The sequence below is a fragment of the Lathyrus oleraceus genome, chromosome 4, assembly GCF_024323335.1.
Source record: "Lathyrus oleraceus cultivar Zhongwan6 chromosome 4, CAAS_Psat_ZW6_1.0, whole genome shotgun sequence".
NCBI classification, from domain to species: domain Eukaryota; kingdom Viridiplantae; phylum Streptophyta; class Magnoliopsida; order Fabales; family Fabaceae; genus Lathyrus; species Lathyrus oleraceus.
The window spans coordinates 87,712,388-87,735,528 of NC_066582.1; the positions used below are offsets into that span (position 1 = coordinate 87,712,388).

General features: G+C 39.5%; 1 protein-coding gene and 1 pseudogene across 1 annotated transcript; one reads left to right on the forward strand and one right to left on the reverse strand.

Annotated features, from left to right (window-relative positions):
- Positions 1–8,548: 8,548 nt before the first annotated feature.
- Positions 8,549–14,826, forward strand: LOC127136145 (pentatricopeptide repeat-containing protein At1g08070, chloroplastic-like; annotated as a pseudogene).
- Positions 14,827–14,872: 46 nt separating this feature from the next.
- LOC127073589 (early nodulin-93) lies at positions 14,873–16,007 on the reverse strand. Its single transcript, XM_051014766.1, has 4 exons — positions 15,622–16,007; positions 15,460–15,521; positions 15,277–15,352; positions 14,873–15,177 (listed from the first exon to the last, which is right to left on the reverse strand). The coding sequence occupies exons 1-4, from the start codon at positions 15,716–15,718 to the stop codon at positions 15,089–15,091; spliced, it is 324 nt and encodes a 107-aa protein (XP_050870723.1). The 5' UTR covers positions 15,719–16,007; the 3' UTR covers positions 14,873–15,088.
- Positions 16,008–23,141: the final 7,134 nt, after the last annotated feature.

Sequence of the window (23,141 nt, forward strand, 5' to 3'; positions counted from 1 at the left end):
AGCTTCCTCGCTAGGCGAGGGCTGTGGCGAAGGACTCGCTAGGCGAGCGTCCAGCGAAAAGCTCCAGTATTTAACAGAGGCAAACATCACCACACTCGCTAGGCGAGCTTCCAGCGAGGAGTGTGGCGAACACGTCCAGACTTGGTGAAAAGCGCAGCCAACACTCACTCGCTAGGCGAGCCATTAGCGAGCTCCCAGCGAGCATTCCAGTAGCAAAACCTCTCAACCTCGCTGGAGCGAAGGTTGAAGCGTGACCTTCGCTAGGCGAAGGTTTTGTTCGCTCAGCGAACATGACAGTTTGGGAAAGGCTGTTTCTCTGGGCGCAGGTGCCTCAGGTGCCTCAATTAGGGGCTCGCTAGGCGAGCCATTCTGCTCGCCTAGCGAGCATGACAGCCCAGTAGCAGCTCTATAAGTAGCAAGTGCCACTTTTTGGAGCCATACCTTATTTTTCCATACTTTTGTACTTTTTCTAGATATTTTACAGCATTGTTCTAAGGATCTTTTGTGACCTAGAAACCATTTTTCTTCATCTCTTAACCATCTTTCACAAAAAGAAGGTGGATTCCCATCCAATCTCGATTATTCGACTCGGATGTTGATCAACCTTCTTCCGAAACTTGTTGACCAAGCTACCATGAAAATGAGTAGCTAAGTCCTTCATTTTGTCAAGGTTAGATGTAGATGATCATTAGCTTTGTGTGTAAATGTAAGGATCTTCATTTGTAAACTCTTTAATGGTGAATATATGGTGAAAACTTTGTTCTTATTGAAAACTCTTTGTGTTGGTTTATGATCGAGAGATGTTTACCAACTCTTAACCTAGGTTTTCATCCAATCTTGTTTGTTAGCTAGAGATAGTAATGAATGATTTTGTTCACCATAAGGTTGAACCAAAAAGTTGTCATTTTGATAGATTGTGTTAGAGATAAACAATGGATCAAAATGGGAAAACTCACAATGTGTGTTAGAGATAAACACATTGGGAGGACTTTGTGAAATAGTTTATCATCTAAAGGAGTTTATAAGTTTTGTTGATCGAACATATACATGCAAAGTGATCGTCGAACCCTAACTTTGGCAATATTTCTCAAATATTCAAACCAAAACTTTTACCGCATTTTATTATACTTTTATGCAAGATACCGTGACAAATACCAAAACCCCATTGTTACCTTAAGCTAAGAATTAATACAACTGTCGAAAGGCGGTGATATCTCACAATCCCTGTGGATACGATAACAAAAACCCGACACTTAAAATTACATTCAACAAAATGGCGCCGTTGCCGGGGATTGTGAATTGATATTGCGAGCATCGCAATGGTTGTTTAAGTTCTAGCTTTCGAATTTTTGACTTGTGCTTGTAATTTGTTTGGTTTAGTGTGCAGCTTACGTTTTATGCGAGGGCAAATCCCTGTGGACGAACTTCTTTTTAATCCCGAGATCGAGAGAACCGCAAGGAGGCTCAATAGCAAAACGAGACGTAGGAGGCAACAGGCTAGACAACGTCAAGAGCAAGGAGAAAGTTCTTCTACCACAAATCCACCACCATTCATACCTAACATGGAGCCACCACCACCGCCTATTTCTATTCCATGCATAAACAGTCCAAGAAACACTGCTCAGTTTGCCAACAACACGGGAAGGCAAGCTGAGATGAAAACGGGAACTCTCAATTTATTATATGGAAGTCCATTCACCGGAATGGACCATGAAGATCCCTTTGCTTTCCTCACAAAGTTTTATGAGATAGCATTGGCGGCCGGAGTGGATCAGGCTCAGGAGCTACCGTTATTCAGAAGATTACTTCCCCACGCTTTGCTCGGCAAAGCAAAAGATTGGTACTTAGATCAAACACCAGCCGTCATGACAGATTGGAACGTGTTAGAAGAGAAGTTCATCGAAAGATTCTTCTCCCATAACCGGTTCATGGAATCCAAGACGGCCATCTCTGTGTTTGCACAAGGAATCAATGAATCCTTAAATGAAGCGTGGGAAAGATTCAAATCCATGCTTCGGAAGTGTAAAGGGCATGGATTTGATGAGATGACTCAAATCCATATTTTCAAAAATGGACTTCAACCAAATTGCAAGACGTTGTTGGATGCTACCTCGGGTGGCTCTTTATTGTCTAAAAGTGCCGAAGAAGCTACAAATATCATAAATCGAATGGCTCTAAATGATCTTCAGAGTCAAAGTCGAGGCAACTCTTTGAAAAAGCCGGGAGTGCTTGAACTAGGGACGAACGATGCCATCCTTGCCCAAAACAAACTCATCTCACAACAAGTGGAACTCTTAACGCAGCAAATAAAAGAGTTGAGGGAACCTTCTAAAGCTAAACAAATAACTTGTTGTGAGCTTTGCAAAGGTGAGCATGACATCGGATTCTGTCCACCTCCGGGGTTCGAAGATGTAAACTACATGGCAAACCAAAGGGACTACCAACCGAGACAACAACAACAACAACCTTATCAACCAAACCCTCAAAATCAACAACCACATTTCCAAGGGAACCAAGGGTTCCAACCTAGGAGTAACTATTACCATAACCAAGGTTATGGAGGTGGTTCTTCTAGCCGTCAAAACCCTCCCCAAAATCCTTATCAATCTCAACAACCGCCGGTCGTAACTTCTAAGTTGGAAGAGACATTGACGCAATTCATGCAAATGTCAATGGCAAATCAAAAAAGCAACGACGCGGCTATAAAAAATCTCGAGACTCAAGTTGGGCAACTTGCTAAGCAACTCGCGGAACAACAAACCGGTCCTTCCTTTTCGGCAAACACGCAAATAAATCCTAAGGAACATTGTAAAGCGATCATGACGAGAAGTGGGAAGGAGTTGATGAGTGAGAATAACAAAAGAGTTGAGAGTGAACAAAGAGAGAAAAAGAAAGAAAATGAGGAGGAAATAATGGAGGAAAATATTGATGGTGAAGTGGGGGAGTGGAGTGAGGAGGAAGAAGTTGAAAAGAACGAAAAGAATGGTGAAGTTGAAAAGAAAAAAAGTGTGGAGATTGAGAAAAATACGAGTGATGAAGTAATGGGGGAGGAAGTGAAAAAGCCTAGATGGAGGAGTTCTAGAGTTGCAAAGGGAAAGGAGGTAGTGAGCACTACTCCAATCCAAAACCTTCCTTATCCTCATGCCCCGTCCAAAAGGGAGAATGAACGGCATTACGCCCGGTTCATGGATATTTTTAAACAACTACAAATAAACATTCCGTTTGCCGAAGCCTTGGAGCAAATGCCCAAGTATGCCAAATTCATGAAGGACATACTTACAAAAAAACGGAGGTATACAGAACCGGAGACCATCGTCCTAGATGCGAGCTGTAGTGCCATTATTCAAAGGACGCTTCCAAAAACAGAGGTTGATCCGGGAAGAGTTACTTTGCCAGTTAAAATTGGTGATATCTATGTCGGGAAGGGACTAATTGACTTGGGGTCAAGCATTAATCTTATACCTTTGTCAATTATAAAGAGGCTTGGCAACATTGAAATTAAGTCCATCCGAATGACGTTGCAATTGGCGGATAAGTCGACAACCCATCCTCATGGCGTAGCCCAAGATGTTTTGGTTAAAGTCGATAAATTCTTTTTCCCGATCGATTTTATTGTTATTGATATGGAAGAAGATGATGATGCTCCGCTCATCTTGGGCCGACCGTTCATGAAAACCGCGCGAATGATGATAGACGTTGATGACGGTTTAATGAAGGTGAGAGTCCAAAATGAGGAAGTAACATTCGATCTATTCGAAGCAATGAAGCATTCAAAAGATAGAAATGATAGCTTTCGCATCGATGTGATCGAAGAAGCAGTTTTGGAGGTTTCTAAGCATATTCATGAGATATCTCCTATGGAGTTAGCTCTTGACGACTCATTGGAGGTTTTCACCGTTGAAGAAGAGCAAACTCTTGAGGAATGCTTAAAGGAACTTGATAGTTTAGACGAACTACAACCGTGGGAAGTTGCGGAAGAAGACTTGAAGAAGGGGGTTACTGACGAAAAAGCGCCTATTGAATTGAAAATACTACCTTCTACTTTGAAGTATGTATTCCTAGATGAGACCGAAGCAAAGCCGGTCATCATAAGCAACCTTTTGACAAATGATGAAGAAGCTCGCTTGATCCATGTGCTAAAAAAAATCAAGAAGCCATGGGTTGGACTCTTTCTGATCTAAAAGGAATTAGCCCTTCCTATTGCATGCACAAGATCTTGATGGAAGAGGATTTTAAGCCGGTAGCTCAACCTCAACGCCGCTTAAATCCTACCATGAAGGAGGTTGTTCAAAAGGAAGTTGTAAAGCTGTTGGATGCGGGAATGATTTACCCGATCTCGGATAGTCCATGGGTTAGTCCTGTACATGTGGTTCCGAAGAAAGGTGGAATTACCGTGATCCGGAATGACAAGGATGAATTGATCCCTACTAAAGTTGCAACGGGGTGGCGAATGTGTATTGATTATAGGCGGTTGAATACCGCAACTCGAAAGGACCATTTTCCACTCCCGTTCATGGATCAAATGCTCGAAAGACTCTCGGGGCAACAATACTATTGTTTCTTGGATGGCTATTCCGGGTATAACCAAATTGCGGTTGACCCGGCCGATCATGAAAAGACGGCTTTCACATGTCCGTTTGGAGTGTTCGCTTACCGAAAAATGCCCTCTGGGTTGTGCAATGCACCGGCGACTTTCCAACGATGTGTGCAAGCCATTTTTGCCGACCTTATTGAGAAAACAATGGAAGTCTTCATGGATGACTTCTCGGTATTTGGTGGATCTTTTAGTCTATGCTTGGCAAACTTGAAAACGATGCTGGAAAGATGTGTGAAGACCAATCTGGTGCTTAATTGGGAGAAGTGTCACTTCATGGTGACCGAGGGAATTGTGCTTGGCCATAAAGTCTCTTCAAGGGGGCTTGAAGTGGATCGAGCTAAGGTTGAAGTGATAGAAAAGTTACCTCCTCCGTTGAATGTGAAGGGCATCCGAAGCTTTTTGGGGCACGTCGGGTTCTATCGGCGCTTTATCAAGGACTTCTCAAAGGTGGCTAAGCCTTTGAGCAATTTGCTAGCTAAGGACCAGGTATTTCTCTTAACCGATGAATGTTTGCAAGCTTTTGAAACTTTGAAAGAAAAATTGGTGACCGCTCCAATTATAGTCGCTCCAAATTGGAATTCAAATTTTGAGCTAATGTGTGATGCAAGCGACTATGCAATTGGAGCGGTACTTGGCCAAAGAAAAGATAAAAATTTTCATGCGATACATTATGCAAGTAAAGTTCTTAACGAGGCTCAAATAAACTATGCCACCACGGAGAAAGAACTACTTGCAATAGTGTACGCGCTTGAAAAGTTTAGGTCTTATCTTATAGGGTCTAAAGTCGTAGTGTATATCGACCACGCGGCGATTAAATATCTGCTCACCAAACCGGATTCGAAGCAAAGGCTCATCCGTTGGATCCTCTTGTTACAAGAATTTGATGTTGAAATCAAAGACAAGAAAGGATCGGAAAATTTGGTGGCAGATCATTTATCCCGCTTAGTGAATGTGGAGGTTACCGCGTCTGAGAAGGAAATCCGGGAAGAATTTCCTGATGAAAAACTGTTTAAAGTTCAAGTTAGGCCGTGGTTTGCAGACTTTGCGAACCACAAGGCTAGTGGTTTTGTGCCTCCCGACCTAACTTCGAACCAAAAAAGGAAGTTTCTTTCGGATGCCAAGTATTATGTATGGGATGACCCGTACTTGTTTAAGTTGGGTAGTGATAACCTTTTAAGGAGATGCGTTACTGGCGATGAAGCGCAGAGCATCCTTTGGCATTGTCATAACTCGCCTTACGGCGGACACTATAATGGGGTGAGAACGGCCACTAAAATCCTTCAATCGGGATTTTATTGGCCCACTATTTTCAAAGACGCACATACCCATGCGCAAAGTTGTGATAGTTGCCAGAGAAGCGGTGGGATTGGTAAGAGAGACGAGATGCCTCTCCAAAACATCCAAGAGGTCGAAGTATTTGATTGTTGGGGCATCGATTTTGTAGGACCATTCCCACCCTATTATGGGAACGAGTATATGCTTGTCGCAGTTGATTACGTTTCTAAGTGGGTTGAGGCGATTGCCTCACCTCGGGCGGATGCGAAAACGGTGATAATTTTTTTGAAGAAAAACATATTTTCCCGTTTCGGAACCCCCCGAGTGTTGATAAGTGACGGAGGGTCACACTTTTGTAATGCACCATTGGAAAGCATTTTAAAACATTACGGTGTATCACATAGAGTGGCAACTCCGTATCACCCGCAGGCTAATGGGCAAGCTGAGGTCTCTAATCGTGAGATTAAGAGAATTCTCGAAAAAACTGTGTCAAATTCGAAAAAAGAGTGGTCACAAAAATTGGATGAAGCGTTATGGGCATACCGTACCGCCTTTAAAGCTCCAATTGGCCTAACTCCTTTTCAATTGGTGTTTGGTAAAACTTGCCATTTGCCGGTTGAATTGGAGCACAAAGCCTTGTGGGCTCTGAAATTTTTAAATTTTGAAAATGATTTGACCGGTGAGAAAAGGAAGGTGCAACTGCTTGAGTTGGAGGAGATGCGCAATGCCGCATACCACTCAAGCTGGTTGTACAAAGAGAAGGTAAAAAAAATACCATGACAAAAAGCTCCGAAAGAAAGAATTTGTGCCCAGACAATTGGTCCTCTTGTTCAATTCCAGGTTGAAGTTATTCCCCGGAAAGTTGAAATCAAAATGGTCCGGGCCATTTCGGGTCAAAGAAGTTAAGGAGTACGGAGCTATTGTCATTGAGGACCTGGAAAAGAAGGACAATTGGACCGTTAATGGCCAACGTTTGAAGGTTTATCTTGGCGGTCATGTGGATCGCGAGAGCTGTGCTATTCCGTTGGATGCTCCTCTGTGAGCATCACACCGTCGAGCTTAGCCGACGTTAAACAAGCGCTTGTTGGGAGGCACCCCAACATTGTAAGTATTTACTATTTTCCTGTTTTGTTGTATTGGGTTTCCAATTGTTAAAACCTTGTTGAATGTACCTGGAATGCTGCCTTTGAAAAGGCAAATGCTGTCATGCTCGCTTGATGCTCGCTAGGCGAAGCAGTAGCGAACAGATTCGCTAGTTGCTCGCTAGGCGAAGCAGCAGCGAGCGCTGCGTGACAGCAGTTATTTAAATTCTCAGCAGGCCACTCATTTGGGGCCTAAACATAATTTTTTGTTTGACAACTCTGCTGAGGCATTTGCACGAACACTCACCTCACTCTCTCATTTTCATCTCTCTCACAAACACTCAAACCCTAAATTGGAGGATTGTGAACCTCACTGCATTTCATATCCAATCACTCTATTTTGCTAAGGTTTGCCCTAATACCATTTCTTTATGCTTAAGCTTTGTTTATTCCTGATTTGAATGTCATTTAGGATGAAGTTGTTGGTATGGGAAACTTTAGGTTTGCATGTGGGGATTTTAGGTTTTGCAATTGAGAATTTTAGGTTTTGCATGTGAGTTTGTAATTACCAATAGCATAGAACGTTTCTTTTCTTGATATATCATTAGCTTCTGAAATTGAAACCATTAGAATGTGGGTTTTGGGAAAATTTTACTGAAAATACTGCAGAACCCAAAAACCCGTAAGGTTCGCTAGCAACTCGTTAGGCGAACCAGAGGCGAGCATTCGCTGCCACTTCGCTAGGCGAAGCAGCAGCGAGCATGACAGTTCTTTGAATTCTGGTTTTGCTGTCTAATCTGTTTTGTGTGTGTTGCTTCCTCTTTATGTTTTGCAGATGGAATCTAGATCCGGCGCTTCAAAGAAGAGAAAGGGAGGGAACACTTCCCGTCCCGTAACAATACAGTTTGATACCGACAAATTTGTCGGGCCGAAGCAGGCCGCAAGGTACATTGCTTTGGAGAAGCGGAAAATTCTATCGGAGAAGAGATTCGTCATCAACCCTGAAGGCACGAACAGAACATTCGCCAGGTTGATTGACACGAAAAAGTGGGATCGGTTAATTAACCCCCTGGAGCATTATGATATTGCAACGGTGCGTGAGTTCTATGCGAACGCACTTCCTGATGATGACGAGCCATTTACTTGGACATCTAGAGTGGCCGGTCGTCCTGTTGCTTTTGATCGGGATGCTATTAACCGCGTCCTTGGTGAATCGCTCCAACTGGGAGCCGAGGAGCGAGACACCTACCACACAGACTTACGGCTTCACCGGGATATTGATGCAATCTCTGCTGCCCTGCTTTTAAGAGGGAAATCAGTTGAGCTGAACCCATCTGGGGTTCCTATGAGATACCACAGGGAGGACATGACTCCCTTGGCTCAACTGATCCTGCTGATGGTGCTGACAAACATCCAACCCAAGTCCCACACTTCTACCGTGCCGATCCCAGTGGAACACTTGGTACACTGTATCCTCACTAACGTCCAGATCGATGTGGCGAGGATTATTGCTTATGAGCTTAAGTCCGTGATTGAAAGCGGGCTAAAGTCGGGGGCTCGTGTGAATTGTCCCCTGGCTTTCCCCTGCCTAATCATGAGTTTGTGCATACAAGCAAGGGTGAGGCTACCTTCTAGGGGTCAGGTAAGGATCCCGTCGACCATCGATGACCGTTACGTGGCCAAGTATTGTCGGGCGAAGAATGTTAGAGGTAGTGCAGCTGCTGAGGGTACCCGGGCTTCTGATGGTCCTGATACTTCTACTCTCGGACCTGATCCTTACCAGCAAGCTGTTTGGAATTACAACTGGGACTGGATGGCGGCTACTCAAGTGCCATGCTCGACATGCATGATTCTATGCAGCTGTTACAGCTGCAGGGACGTGACCCCACCGGTGATCACTCATTGATAACGCGTGAGCAGTTTCTGCTTAACGCTAACTGGCCTGTGGACAGACCTGTGTTTGGTGAGGGGGCGGGTGCTGGTGCTTCTTCTGGTGCTGCCGATGGTAATTATGGTGATGATGATGATGAGGCTACCGGTTCTGAAGCCGTTAGTGAGGAGGGTTATGAGTCCGTGGAGGGCTAAGTTATTTTACTTTTTATTTTATGTTTTATTTCTACTGTATTTCCAGAATTCTGTATTTTGATTTTGGCTTTGTACTTTTGAGGTGTTTTGTCCCCCATGAACAAATTAAAATTTTGAAGTTAATATTATTATTTATGTTTTAAATTTTGTTTGTTTTAATAAATTTTTGGTTGATTGAGTGGCAAACCTTCTAGATTGGTTGCTCCTCAAAGAAGTATCCAATGAAGGTGCATCCGAGCTTGGATGGCAATGATAAGAATAAACAAGTGAATAAGACTAAGGTACATGGTTACCTCCGGCTAGAATTTTAGAATGCACTAAGAACTTTACTCTTTTTTGTAATTGAGTATTGTCTTTTTGCAACATAATTGAATGAATGTTTCATCTAGGACTTAAAAACCACAAATTGTGAGGAAACCTCCATTGTACACTTAAATGCTGGATTCTAATAAGTTTTGTTGATTCATTTGATTCATGCTTTGTCTTTTATTATTGTGAATATGTGGAAGCAATTAGAAATGATCAAGGCACTTGTTTTCTATTGAGCACAACCAGTTCCAAATACAACTTACCTGTGAGTAGAGAGTATTCGTTAACCCCTTTGAGCTTAAACAGTTGAATCTCAGCTTGAAATAAAGCGAGATTTCAAAAATCTTTTTTTTACAACCCGGAAAATCTTGATTAAGAGCATTCACTTAGGGTGAGTAAGAAATAAGTTGGGGATAACGAAAATGAGAATCAGTAAGTGCCACAACTCTTGAAAAACCGAGCAAGCATTGAAAAAAAAATTAGAAAAGAAAAACATCTGTTTTGTAAATATGATGTGAAAGAAAAGAAAAAAAAAATCTAATATAGAGAAAATAAAAATGAATGCTTGCTTGGAAGGAAAATAGTGAAAAACAAAAATTGAGTTGTGAAATAAGAGTTGTGAAGGTTTCAAATGAGAAATAAATGGAACGAAGTTGAGATGTGTAAATAATGTACAGTGAATGTCTCTTTTGCATCGACAATCTCGTTTTCAATGGCCTAAGAAATGACCCTTGTTTGTTAACCTAACCAAGCTTCAACCGAAAAGCCCTTAGTGATCTTCGTGCTTCCACATTACCATTTATAATTGTTAGACATTGTATGAATCGAATTGATTTCTTCATTGTTTGTTAGAGAGTGAGATTATTCCCGCGGTTGCAAACACGTAATTTCTTCATTCCTTATTCGAAGAGGAGAGATAGGGTGATTCATTCAGAATAATATTGTTGTAGATAGATACATATTTCGCATTGCTATTAAGTCTTAGTTCTTGTGTATTATTTTATTCTAACCGTTGGAAATTTGTATTTGCTGATTTGCTTGTGTTTGAGCCGTTTTATCCAACTTCGGAGAAACCTTTTTCTTAAAGCAAATCCTCTTGTCCTTCAAGAGGCATACTTTGCTTGAGGACAAGCAAGAATCTAGTTGGGGAGAGTTGTTAGATACCCAAAAGTGCTTATTTGAGCTATCAAATATGGGTATCTTTCACTCCATTTCCTTGCTAAAATGTCGAAACCACCTTTGTTTCAGATGAAATGCAATACAATGATAATCTATCTTGGTACCTTTGATTTGTGTGTTATTATGCAGGAAGTAGGCATGAAATAATAGAAAATGAAGACACAAGAAATGTGGCAAAGGAATCAAATAAAACAAGCATTCATCAGCTTCCTCGCTAGGCGAGGGCTGTGGCGAAGGACTCGTTAGGCGAGCGTCCAGCGAAAAGCTCCAGTATTTAACAGAGGCAAACATCACCACACTCGCTAGGCGAGCTTCCAGCGAGGAGTGTGGCGAACACGTCCAGACTTAGTGAAAAGCGCAACCAGTACTCACTCGCTAGGCGAGCCATTAGCGAGCTCCCAGCGAGCATTCCAGTAGCAAAACCTCTCAACCTCGCTGGAGCGAAGGTTGAAGCGTGACCTTCGCTAGGCGAAGGTTTTGTTCGCTCAGCGAACATGACAGTCTGGGAAAGGCTGTTTCTCTGGGCGCAGGTGCCTCAGGTGCCTCAATTAGGGGCTCGCTAGGCGAGCCATTCTGCTCGCCTAGCGAGCATGACAGCCCAGTAGCAGCTCTATAAGTAGCAAGTGCCACTTTTTGGAGCCATACCTTATTTTTCCATACTTTTGTACTTTTTCTAGATATTTTACAGCATTGTTCTAAGGATCTTTTGTGACCTAGAAACCATTTTTCTTCATCTCTTAACCATCTTTCACAAAAAGAAGGTGGATTCCCATCCAATCTCGATTATTCGACTCGGATGTTGATCAACCTTCTTCCGAAACTTGTTGACCAAGCTACCATGAAAATGAGTAGCTAAGTCCTTCATTTTGTCAAGGTTAGATGTAGATGATCATTAGCTTTGTGTGTAAATGTAAGGATCTTCATTTGTAAACTCTTTAATGGTGAATATATGGTGAAAACTTTGTTCTTATTGAAAACTCTTTGTGTTGGTTTATGATCGAGAGATGTTTACCAACTCTTAACCTAGGTTTTCATCCAATCTTGTTTGTTAGCTAGAGATAGTAATGAATGATTTTGTTCACCATAAGGTTGAACCAAAAAGTTGTCATTTTGATAGATTGTGTTAGAGATAAACAATGGATCAAAATGGGAAAACTCACAATGTGTGTTAGAGATAAACACATTGGGAGGACTTTGTGAAATAGTTTATCATCTAAAGGAGTTTATAAGTTTTGTTGATCGAACATATACATGCAAAGTGATCGTCGAACCCTAACTTTGGCAATATTTCTCAAATATTCAAACCAAAACTTTTACCGCATTTTATTATACTTTTATGCAAGATACCGTGACAAATACCAAAACCCCATTGTTACCTTAAGCTAAGAATTAATACAACTGTCGAAAGGCGGTGATATCTCATAATCCCTGTGGATACGATAACAAAAACCCGACACTTAAAATTACATTCAACAAATGCGCGTCATCTGCGCTTCCATCTATTGGTTTGTTTGGATAATGTTTTGGATCAAAGGGTTAAATATTGTATTCATTTGGTTGGCCAACATTTGGACCATCCCATGGTTACTTTCGTCCACCCGCTGCCTTATTACTGCCGCAAAATGATTGGTGAGATTGGAAGTTTGGACAGGAAATTCCATCCCTAATGGTTGACTCATTCTAACCATGTTATTAACGGTTGAACCAAATCCTTGTAGTGGCGAAGTCGCGTTCACCACTGTTCTGTAAACGTTGCTGTTGTATTGTGAAAATTTTTCATCATCGAAGTTGACATACCATAAGGTTGTTCGCGACCATTTAACGACATCGAGAATCCAGGCATATAAGGCCTGAATACGTTATTCCCCACTAAAGAGGGAGTCACTAGTGGACCATGTGTTCCTACATAAGACAAAATGGGTCCCGTAACAGTAGTTCCCCTTGTCGAAGATGACGGGGGTGGTTCTCCATTATTTGGTGGAGTTTGACTATTTGATGGATATTGATTCACCATCCTTCTTACGTATCCTCTTTCTAGTTTTTCCTCGTTGTTTGTGGCTATTTTGCCACTTCTAAGTCTCATGCAACGAAGTTAGAGAGATAGTAAAATGAAGAACAAATACAAAAAAAAAATCAGAAAGAAAAAATGTTTTTAACAATAGCACCGTCCCACTGAGCGTGCCAATTTATTTACCGTGAAAATTGGTAAACAATCTCTGGTCTCCAAAAAAATGGTTTACTTGACAGGATCAACCAGTGAATCCTAGGACATGTGCTTTTGTTAAATATTTCTTTTGAAACATCATGAACACTTCGACAATGCTCATAATTTGAGAATGTTGTTTTAAAGTTTAAAAAGTAGAATGCAGAAGGTGTAAGCAATAAAAGAACTTTAAAGTAAATTGCAGTAAGTAGAAATAATTGATAAACTACGAACAGTTTCAATTAAAATGCAAAGACGGTGATTCACACGCACATTCTCAACAATCTCGTTTCTCAGATACACTTAGATACTTGGAGGAATTTATAAATATTTGTACAATGTTTGAACACACGGAAACCCTATACACTAAGACCCATATGTATACTAAGTCGAAGATAACCGCTATAAACGGTCTTTCCTCCCGAAAACGATACGTTTTGCTTGCATGTCTTCACTTCGCCGTAACTGTACACGTGTTCTTCTCAAATAAATGGATAAGGACAGAAGACAGTTATAATCCTTAATCAAAATTCAAAATCTTTCGTCGAAAGCAACGTTAGGATTGCTTCTGTCGAAATTGCGATCTAAACCGAGAAATACTTCTAAGTCTTAAAACCAACATTTTTCGTACATAAAAAACCTCTTTGGCAAGATCTCCTTTTTCGACAGCAATTCCTTCTTCTTGTCGAAATTGAAACAAACAACACTTCTTTTGCCTACAATATTTAATCCAACCTTGACGTCCAAAATCTCAAACTAACACCAATCCAACTATTTTGTGTATAAATGCTAAGGGACATCCTTGATAATGAAAATTTAAATTCTCATCCTCAATTACTTTCTCCAATTATAATTCTCACTCTCACTCTCTCCTACTCCACACTCAATTTCTTCATTATTTATTAATATTGTGGTTTCAAGTTGTAACAAAATTGACTTAACCTACCCAAAATTGACTTAACCTACCCATAGAGAAGCGAATGTCAGTAGGTACAGAAAAAAAGATGTGATTTCTTGGAATACTATCATTGGTGGTTATTGTTACTTGTGTTTGTACGAAGAAGCACTAGCATTGTTTAAGGTCGTGCATAGATTGAATGAAAAGTCTAATGATGTGGCCTTCTGGGGAATTCTTCATGCTTGTGCTTGCCTTGGTGCTCTTGACCTTGGTAATTGGGTTCATGCATACATAGATAAGAACTTGAAGAGCAGTAGCAATGCTTCTCTTTGGACGAGTCTCATTGACCTGTATGCAAAATGTGGTTGCGTTGAGGCGGCGGAACTGGGTTTTACAAATACGCTTTATAGAAATTTGGCTTCTTGGAATGCCATGTTATCACGATTTTCCATGCATGGACATGCTGAGATGGTCAATAAGGGATTTCAGCCCGAAATTGGAACACTATGCTTGCATATTGATCTCTTGGCTAGAGCTGAAAAGTTCCAAGAAGCGAGATTTCTTTTGAAATATATGAAAATGGAGCCGGATACAGCTATTTGGGGTTCTCTTGTTAGTGGTTGTAAGGCTCATGGACATGTTGAATTAGGTGAATACAGAGCAGAATGTCTCTTTCAATTAGAGCCAGAAAATGCAGGGCCATATTTGTGCTTTTGTCGAATATTTATGCAGGAGCTGGTAGATGGGATGATGTATAGCATGATAAGAACAGAGTTAAATGACGAAAGAATGAAGAAAGTTCCCGGTTGCACCTCTAAAGAGATTCATGGTGTTGTTCATGAGTTCCTTGCTGGTGATAATTTCTACCCTGAATGCAGAAATATCTATACATGCAATGTTGGATGAGTTAGATAAGCGGAAAATTGGTCTGTGCCTAATACTTCTGAGGAACTCTATGATATGGATGAAGAGTGGAAGGAAGGAGCTTTGAGTCAACATGGCTACTGCTTTTAGTTTGATTATAGCACAAAGCCTGGAACTACGGTTAGGATCGTGAAGAACCTCTGTGTTTGTGGAAACGGTCATTTGACTACCAAAGCTAATGTCTAAGATTCTAAATACGGAAATAATTGCAAGAGATAGAAATCGCTTTCACCAATGTAAAGATTGGTTTTGTTCATGTAATAATTGCTGGTGAAAGTTAATATTTATGTTGAATGGAATATATCATTTGCACTTATGCAGAAAGAGAAGTTACTTATTTGCATTCTTATAATTAACTATGATTACGATTGACTGGTAGTACATAATAGCTCTCTCACTATTGAGGTGCAAATTATTATTTATTTATAAGTACATATGTGAAAAGTACATGATGAAACTAGCTTAATGTTTACTAAGAATCAAAGACCAACCAATGCATCCGAAACCACGATCCTAAGTTATGATGCGTTTGGAATTCATGCATTGGAGGGTCGGTTGAAGGAGTTCTTTCTTGCAGTTGCCAAGACAGTCTTGTCAGCTACTATGAAATATGCTGCTCCAGCCACTAGAAACAAACAGAATCTGAGAGTAAGTATCCAACCAACAATGATTGTGAGGAGAATAGTAGCTCAAATATTTTGACAATAAAGAAGAGTAAAGTAACCTGTTGAAATTATAAGAGCTTGTGCAGTGTGATTGAGGTTGGCTCTTGCCCAAGGTAGCATCCTAACACTAGCCAGCTGCATATCCAAAATCTCTTAGAATATTTCAAAATGTAAAGTAATAATGAGATCTGTGTGAAAAAGAATGAAAGAAAATAGAAAAGGTGGAAGGAGGGAGGAGTTACAGTTGGAATGGCAGTGGCGATAGTAGCGACAACAGCTGCCTTAGCTCCAGCCATCACACCTTCTGTTCATACAACAAATGGAGAAACAAAAACATAAAAAACAAAGGAAACAGAAGATTATATTATAGATTGATAGTAACTAGTTGGTAAAGTATGCATTACGATGAGAACAGCGTTTGGCCATGGCCATCCTCTGATCTAGATAAGCCAAACTGGTTTTCTCAAGAGAAGAGTTAGCAGCAACATTTCTCTGTGCCATCTTCGAAGATTGAATTGAATTAGTTGAACAAAAGGTGACAATGTAAGCAAGTGAATATACAAAACTGGTGTAGTTTCGAATGAAGAGTGTATGAAGTTGGATTCATATATATAATGGGCTGGTGAAAGAGTAGTTTGATTAACAAAAGTATGTTGAAGCCAAGAAAGAGAAAAGAGTGGCACTAGGAAAGGTGGAGTTTGATGGTTTCAGAAGAAATCCACCGTCTCAGACAATTGTTTTCACTTTGGTTTTATGCACATGTTATTTTTAGTATGATCCTGTATTCCATTGTTTATTTCTTTGATGCACTTTAGTAAGATAAAGAAAAGCTCCTTTAGCAATGTGGCAACGTGTATAGAAGAAAAAAATGGCTGAAAACCATTGGTTAACGTCCATCTACTATTTCTAGCTTTTTGCTTTCTATGCGCTCTCTCTCTCTCTTTCTTCAAGATTTTAAATTTTTGACTAAATTAAAAATTAAAAAAATTAACATCAGAAGTGAGTAATTATAAATGACTAAAAGATTACAATCTAGATTTTTAATTTAGGATTTTAAGGAATTTATATTATATATTTTTTAATTTTTAAAATCTTTATTGATTTTTAAGTTTTTAAATGATTCTATGGGTTCTTGGTCCAAAATTAAAAAGTGTTAATAAGAAAATATAATAAATAAATTATAAGATTTTAAAATGATTTTTGGATTCTTGGTCAATTAACAAAAAAAGATTTTAAAAGATAATAAATAAATTAAAATATTTTAAATAAAGTAAAAAAAAAATTGATACATATTTTAAATTTTTTTAATAACAAGTAGACTATAACTTTTTTTTAATAACAGATGAGAAAAAAGAAAAAAAAGAAAACATAAATTATATAACAACACCAAAAGGAATATATAGCACGCAATAAATCAAACTAAACGCTGGTCGAAAAATAGAATAGAAGAGCAAAAACAACAAGCAACAAGAAAAGGAAACAAACAACAATGAATCTAAGAACTTAATCTATCCTGAAAACTCGAAAACAACGAACCTTCAAAGAGAGCAAGTTGGAGGGAGGTGGACATGACTCCCTACACAAAACAAAAGGAAGTGAGATGGTCTCTAACAAACCCCTAAACGCCAAGCCAATTAAGTGGATCATGCTCCCATTCAGCCAAATAAATGATAAAACCTAGAGTATGAGCTTTAACCCACTTCCACGTCAAGCTAATAATCATAGTCATCCAGTGATTAGCAGTCAAGCTCTCTCATTAAAAAATTACCTTATTTTACATTTTCCAAACTGTTAAGACCACGAAATCTCAGATCGAGATCAAAGCCTAAGGACGCCAATTTCCCATGCCTTGGGTCCTTCAACAACTAAAATGCCCCAAAATTGAATGAGGTAGAGGCTCAGGCCACTTCACCCACCTAAAAACTCTACACGAAATAGCTGAAGCAACCTTACAAAACAAAGATATGATCAACTGACTCCACATGTCCCTCACACAACACACACCCTAAACTATCAGACCCATACACGATTTGTCGCTTAAGAAGGTTATGCCTGGTTGGCAATCTATTCTAAAGCAACTGCCATGAGAACACTACAATTTTAGAGGTACTCAACTCTTATAAACCCTAGAAATCCCCCACAACACCCTCTTTGACCTACCATATCTACCCTCACCGACCGTAAAAAGTAATCATAAGTTAATCTAATTGAGAAACCCGTATTTGAATCTACTTTCCAAACCCAAGAATCATCATGGCCTCGCTTAACCACTTCTAAAATAATATCGAGAAAATAATTACAAAGCTCCTCCTCATAAACTAAAAAAGGTTGTCACCATCTAAAACTCCAAACCCAAACATCCCCCTTCTCAAGAACCCATAGCATCCGCAAATGAGACTTTTGATCCGAGATAAGAAATAACCTCTCAAAAGAGACATACATATGGGTAGTCCCCACCCAGACATCATGCTAAAACCTAGTCTTCCGACCATCCCCAACCAACTTAACACAAGATGAGGCAAACTAATCCTTCCTATGATCAAGTGGGGATCCAAGGAGAGAAACACTTCTCCAACAATGAGACACTCTCTTAAGACCTCATACCCTACCCTTTAAAGGGGAACCAAAACCCTGAGAACCATATCAATCCAAGCTAATATCCCTCCAGATCGATGGGAAATCCAAGAAAATCGTCCACCACCACTTACTAAGCAAGACAAGATTAACATATCTAAGATCCTTCACTCCTAACCCACCTTCTCTTTTGGATTTACAAACATCCTCCTGGAGTTGGACAGAATATACTCGAATGCGTCGCACAATCGAACATACAGTAGAGTCACCATCAAACTTTATTTATCCCAAAACAGGGAAGGGAAATACCGATAAAACCCAAGGGGAAAAGAGAAACAGGTAAGGAAGTCAGTTATGCAAGGGGAAGGTATTAGTACCCCTCACATCCATGGTACTCTATGGGAACCATTTTGATTGCTCTTGCTTGGATGGGTGTTGCTATCTTCATATGCCTGCAAAATAAAAAAAAATGGGTTAGAAAAGAGAGTGCTCGAGGAGGATTGGAGCCCTCATGCCTACGTATTATCATAATGCAATGAGAAAGTCAGAGCCTCATAGTTCGTGGAACTAGAGTGAGAACGGGAGGAAAAGAAAGAAAAGTTCTCGCCAAGGATTTGCATCCTCATGCCTACGTATCTTCATAGTTCAATAAGGAGGTCAGAGCTCTGTAGTTTGGAGGACTAAGACTGAAGGAAAGATAGACCGGGGGTGGTGTTTAAACCGGAAAGGCTAGAAAATGACTAAAACGATATTTAAACCAAAGAAAAAAGATTGTGGTGTTTAAACCAATAAAGAGGATAAAGGTGGTGTCAAAACCAAGAAATGGGTGTATAACCATGAATGTGTAGCCCCAAAAAGAAAGACAAAAGGTATATAACCACGAAGGTGTCAACCTAAGTTGTGGTGTCGTAACCAAGAAAAATGGTGTACTAACCATAAAGGTGATTAACCCAAATTGTGGTGTTTAAAAAAAGAGAAAAAGAAAGAAGGAACTTGTCAAAGCATTGAGAATGACATGACAAAGATCTTACCAAAGCACTAGGACTGACACAGTAAGGGAAAAAGCAGGAACTTATCAAAGCACTGGGACTGACATGACAAGGATCTTACCAAAGCACTAGGACTGATATGGTAAGGGAAAAAACAGGAACTTGTTAAAGCATTGGGAATGACATGACAAGGATCTTACCAAAGCACTGGGTCTGACATGGTAAGGGAAAAAGCAGGAACTTGTCAAAGCACTAGGACTGACATGACAAGGATTTTACCAAAGAACTAGGACTGGCATGGTAAGGGAAAGGTGTCAAAAAACCAAGAGAAGAGGTGTATAACCATAAAGGTGTCAACTAAAATTATGGTGTTTAAACCAAGAACAGAAAGTGGTGTCAAAACCAAGGAAGGGTGTATAACCATGAAGGTGTCAACCCAAAGTTGTGGTGTTTAAACCAAGAACAAAAAGGAGCGTCAAAACCAAAGAGCTGATATGGAGAGTCAGAGGGCTAGTTGCTGACTTGATAGTGAATTGACTTGAATTTCACTAAAGCCTATGAATATAGGTGAATACTCTGGGTAACTAGGGTCTACACCCTGTACACAGAGGTACACTAGACAAGGGTGGGAAATATTCCCTCTCATAATTTCATATTGCTTAAGGCTCATGGCATGCAATCCTTTTCAATATCTGACAAGTTGTTGAAACAGGTTCTCAAAGATGCTCTGTAGGAATGAGGCAGATGGATGCTGCCTTGCTTGAGGTCTTGTACTTGTTAAGCTCCAAGGTAACAAAGACAAGTCCCATCAAGTGACCAAGGGACTTATAGTCATTTTACAAAGACAAAATGGTGTATGTAAAGTTAAAGGATCTAGTTGATCAAATGGAATTTGATCAAGCTAAATCAAAGGGAATTCGATCAACGTAGAACATATAATGCATGATGATAGAAAGACTATCTTTGGGTCTCATTGTTAGGTAGCCCAAGAGAAATCCATGTGTGTGCAATAGTGTACTAAACATAGGTCTCATTGTTAGATAGCCAAAGAGAAAGCCATGTGGGTGCAAATATGTGCTAACCTAAATAGATGAATAGGATAAACAAAGGAAATAAACAAAAAACAAGATCACAAGATCACAAGTTCAAAAGTTCTATAGGTGAACAAGGTATATATGATCAAGAGGTCAATGATTCCAAGATTAAGAAAAGGTCGAAGGTCCTAAGTATAAAGTTCAAAGTCCAAAGTATCCATATTACTCCAAGTCAAGCATAGGTCTTAAGGATCAAATCTATCAATTTTATCATGTTTTGATTCATTGAGATTGTCAAGCAAACCACACACAAGATAAGAAGCATAAGATGAATAAGACAAGATAAATAATGTATGAAGTAAGATGATGAATGAGACATAAAAGTAAATTCTATTAAGTAAATAAAATAAAGTAAGTTGCAAGAATGTAAATTGTTAGAGGTTTAGATGTTAGGTGTTAGATGTAAGAATGGAGTTAGTTTCATGAACTTGTACTTTTTATCAACACTTAAGTATGGAGTTAGTTTCGCAACACATCATCGTTCATGTGTTTCTGCATCAGAGCCATATATTGGCTATGAGCAGGGAGAATTTTGCTCAAGAACACAAAGAACCATAAGTGTTCGAAGTAAAATTAAATGACTAATACGAAAGATAAATTAATGATAAAAGAGAGATTTTGATCAATGGAACAATGCAAAGAGAGTGATAACTTGTTTGCTCAAGGATTTAACTCGTAGCTACATTTCTAGTTGAAGCTTCGAAGATCAACAACGACATAAATGAGGAGCACGACGCAAGAGGTTTCAAGGTAAAGTGATGATGCATTTAGCTTCAGAGGATGCCGACGAAGCTTTCTGGGCAAATATTTGAGGTTGAAAGAGCTTGAATTGAAGAAACCACAATCTGGTTTGGGAGTGATATCAGGTTCAAGTGAGGCAGGGTTTTTCTGGATATTCAAGCTTGCCAATCAAGGAAAAATGATCCTCTCTTTATAGGAAATGGAATGGGAAGCTCACACATGCTAAACTGATCTAAATTCGTGTGAATTAGGGTTGACATTTTGGAAAATGGTGCTCGGTTGAAGTGAGGCATGGAATGTGTGATTTGATGATAAAATATGGTCATTTTATGTTGGCTTACACGCGTTTTAGAATCACAAACAAGTTGCACATGTGCAAGTGGTCCCAAGAGGAGAAATAACCTGTAATTGCAAACTCTGAGCATCGTGCAAAACAGAGTTCAACATGCCATGTTTGAAGCTAAGCCAAATGGAATCCACTTGTGCATTTTGTGATTTTCTTTGTGCCTTTTGTTCGTCTCAATGCAATAAATTGAATGCAAAAAGAACCAACCCAAAAGGAGGTCTTAGGTGAAAATGGCATGTGTTGAAAGTTGAGGTCGTGACATGCTTTGTAGGTTAGGCATTTGGTCAAACAGTCTTGGAACATTTGGGCATCTTGAGGCCCCAAGTTTATGACACCATAACTTTTTATTCCCTCGTGCATTTTGAGCCAAACTTGGTCCACATCAACTTTGTTATAAGCTTGACAAAATGCAAAAGGAATGAGACCAAAAGGGTACTTGAGCTAAAAATGGCATGGCTGCCAAGTGGGGGTCATGACAAGGTTTTAGCCCATTTTTGCAACTTAGCCCCTTCAAAAATTTAGGTCCTTAGGGGTTGAATTGATACTTGATCCTTGAAGCAAAGTTGTAGAGGAACTCCTTAGGAACATTTGGATCAAATAATCTTGTCAACTAGTTGAAAATTAAAGAAGTTATGGGGTTTTGACCAAAAGTAAGTCATACTTGCAAATTAGGTCAACCAAACTTGTGCAAACTTGAAGTTATCTTGAATCCCAAGCCAAAAATGATGATGAAATGAGAATCCCTTGAAGAGAACTTTACTAAGGCTTGAACGATCTTAAGGATGGCTTGAATATTGGATGAAATGACATCAAAACAAACACATGAGCCACTATTGAATCAATGAACCATACTTGCATATTTCTTGACCAAAATGACCTCTTGTTTTGTCTTGAAGTGAAGCATGATCACCTAAATGAACAAGGGAACAAACAAGTACCATCTTTTATGATGATTTTGTTAATTGATAAGTGAATCAAAGTAAAAACCCTAATGTTAAGATTAAACCAAAGAATGTGGCCATGATTGTGAATTCAATGACCAAATGCAATGGTCATGCTAATGTTATGATGATACATGATATGATTCCATGTATGCAAATGAAACAAAGAAAAAAGGTAGGGAAATGGAGGGTAAATTTTGGGGTATGACACCTCCCACTAATCCATGCAACCTTAGAACCCCTCGAAGAAAACATGTTTGCATACCAACTAATTTCTTCCAAATAGAGCTTGGCATCTTCATGATAGATAAAAAGAACATTTGGGATCAAGTTCAACAATGGGTTAAGAAAAATCACCATCCCTCCTTCAAAATTGACAAATTGATCGGCTCGTAAGCCTTCTTAAAATCCACTTTAAACACCAAACATTTTTGCTTAGACACATTTTCCATATCTAAAGTCTCATTAAGAGAAACCACTCAATCCACTAATTGTCTCCCATTATAAAAGTTTATTGCTTAGGGGAAATAAGCTTCCACGTGAGTCTAGCTAACCTAGCATCCAACACTTTTGCTACGAACTTATACATATAACCATGAAGGGAGATATGTCTAAAGTCTTCCAACTCCAAGGGAGACTCAACCTTTAGAATGAGAGTGACAAAGATGGACATCAAACTCTTAGGCAACATAGCATTTTGGAAAAACGGGTCAAAATGACATAGACATCCTCCTTAACTAATTCCCAAACCTTCTTATATAAAGAAAAAATTAATCAATTAGGACTCAAACTCTTACACCCATCAATCTCAGATATCACCGCATTTAATACTGAAGACAAAAACATCGTTGAGAGGAACTCTTCCTCATCTATAGACGAACAAGGCAACGAAACCCTATCAAGGGTGGGCCTAGGAGCCTCAGAGTCAGAAAAATGCTCCCTAAAATACCTAGAGATCTCCTCTCGAACCTCGCAGACCTTTTCCAACAAGAGATCTCCCATACTGAGAGAAACTAAACTGTTCATCCTACTTCTCTACTTAACACATGCATGAAAGTATCCAATATTATCATTCCCCTCTCTCTCTCTTAGCACAATCAAGAACTGCATCAAAAAGACTATAACTCTATATTTTTCTAAGTAACATTTATCTACATATCTTAACATATACTAGCTCTCCATAAATTAATAAATTATTGATCTCATTCTTGTGTAAGTATAGTTAGTTACATAAATTAA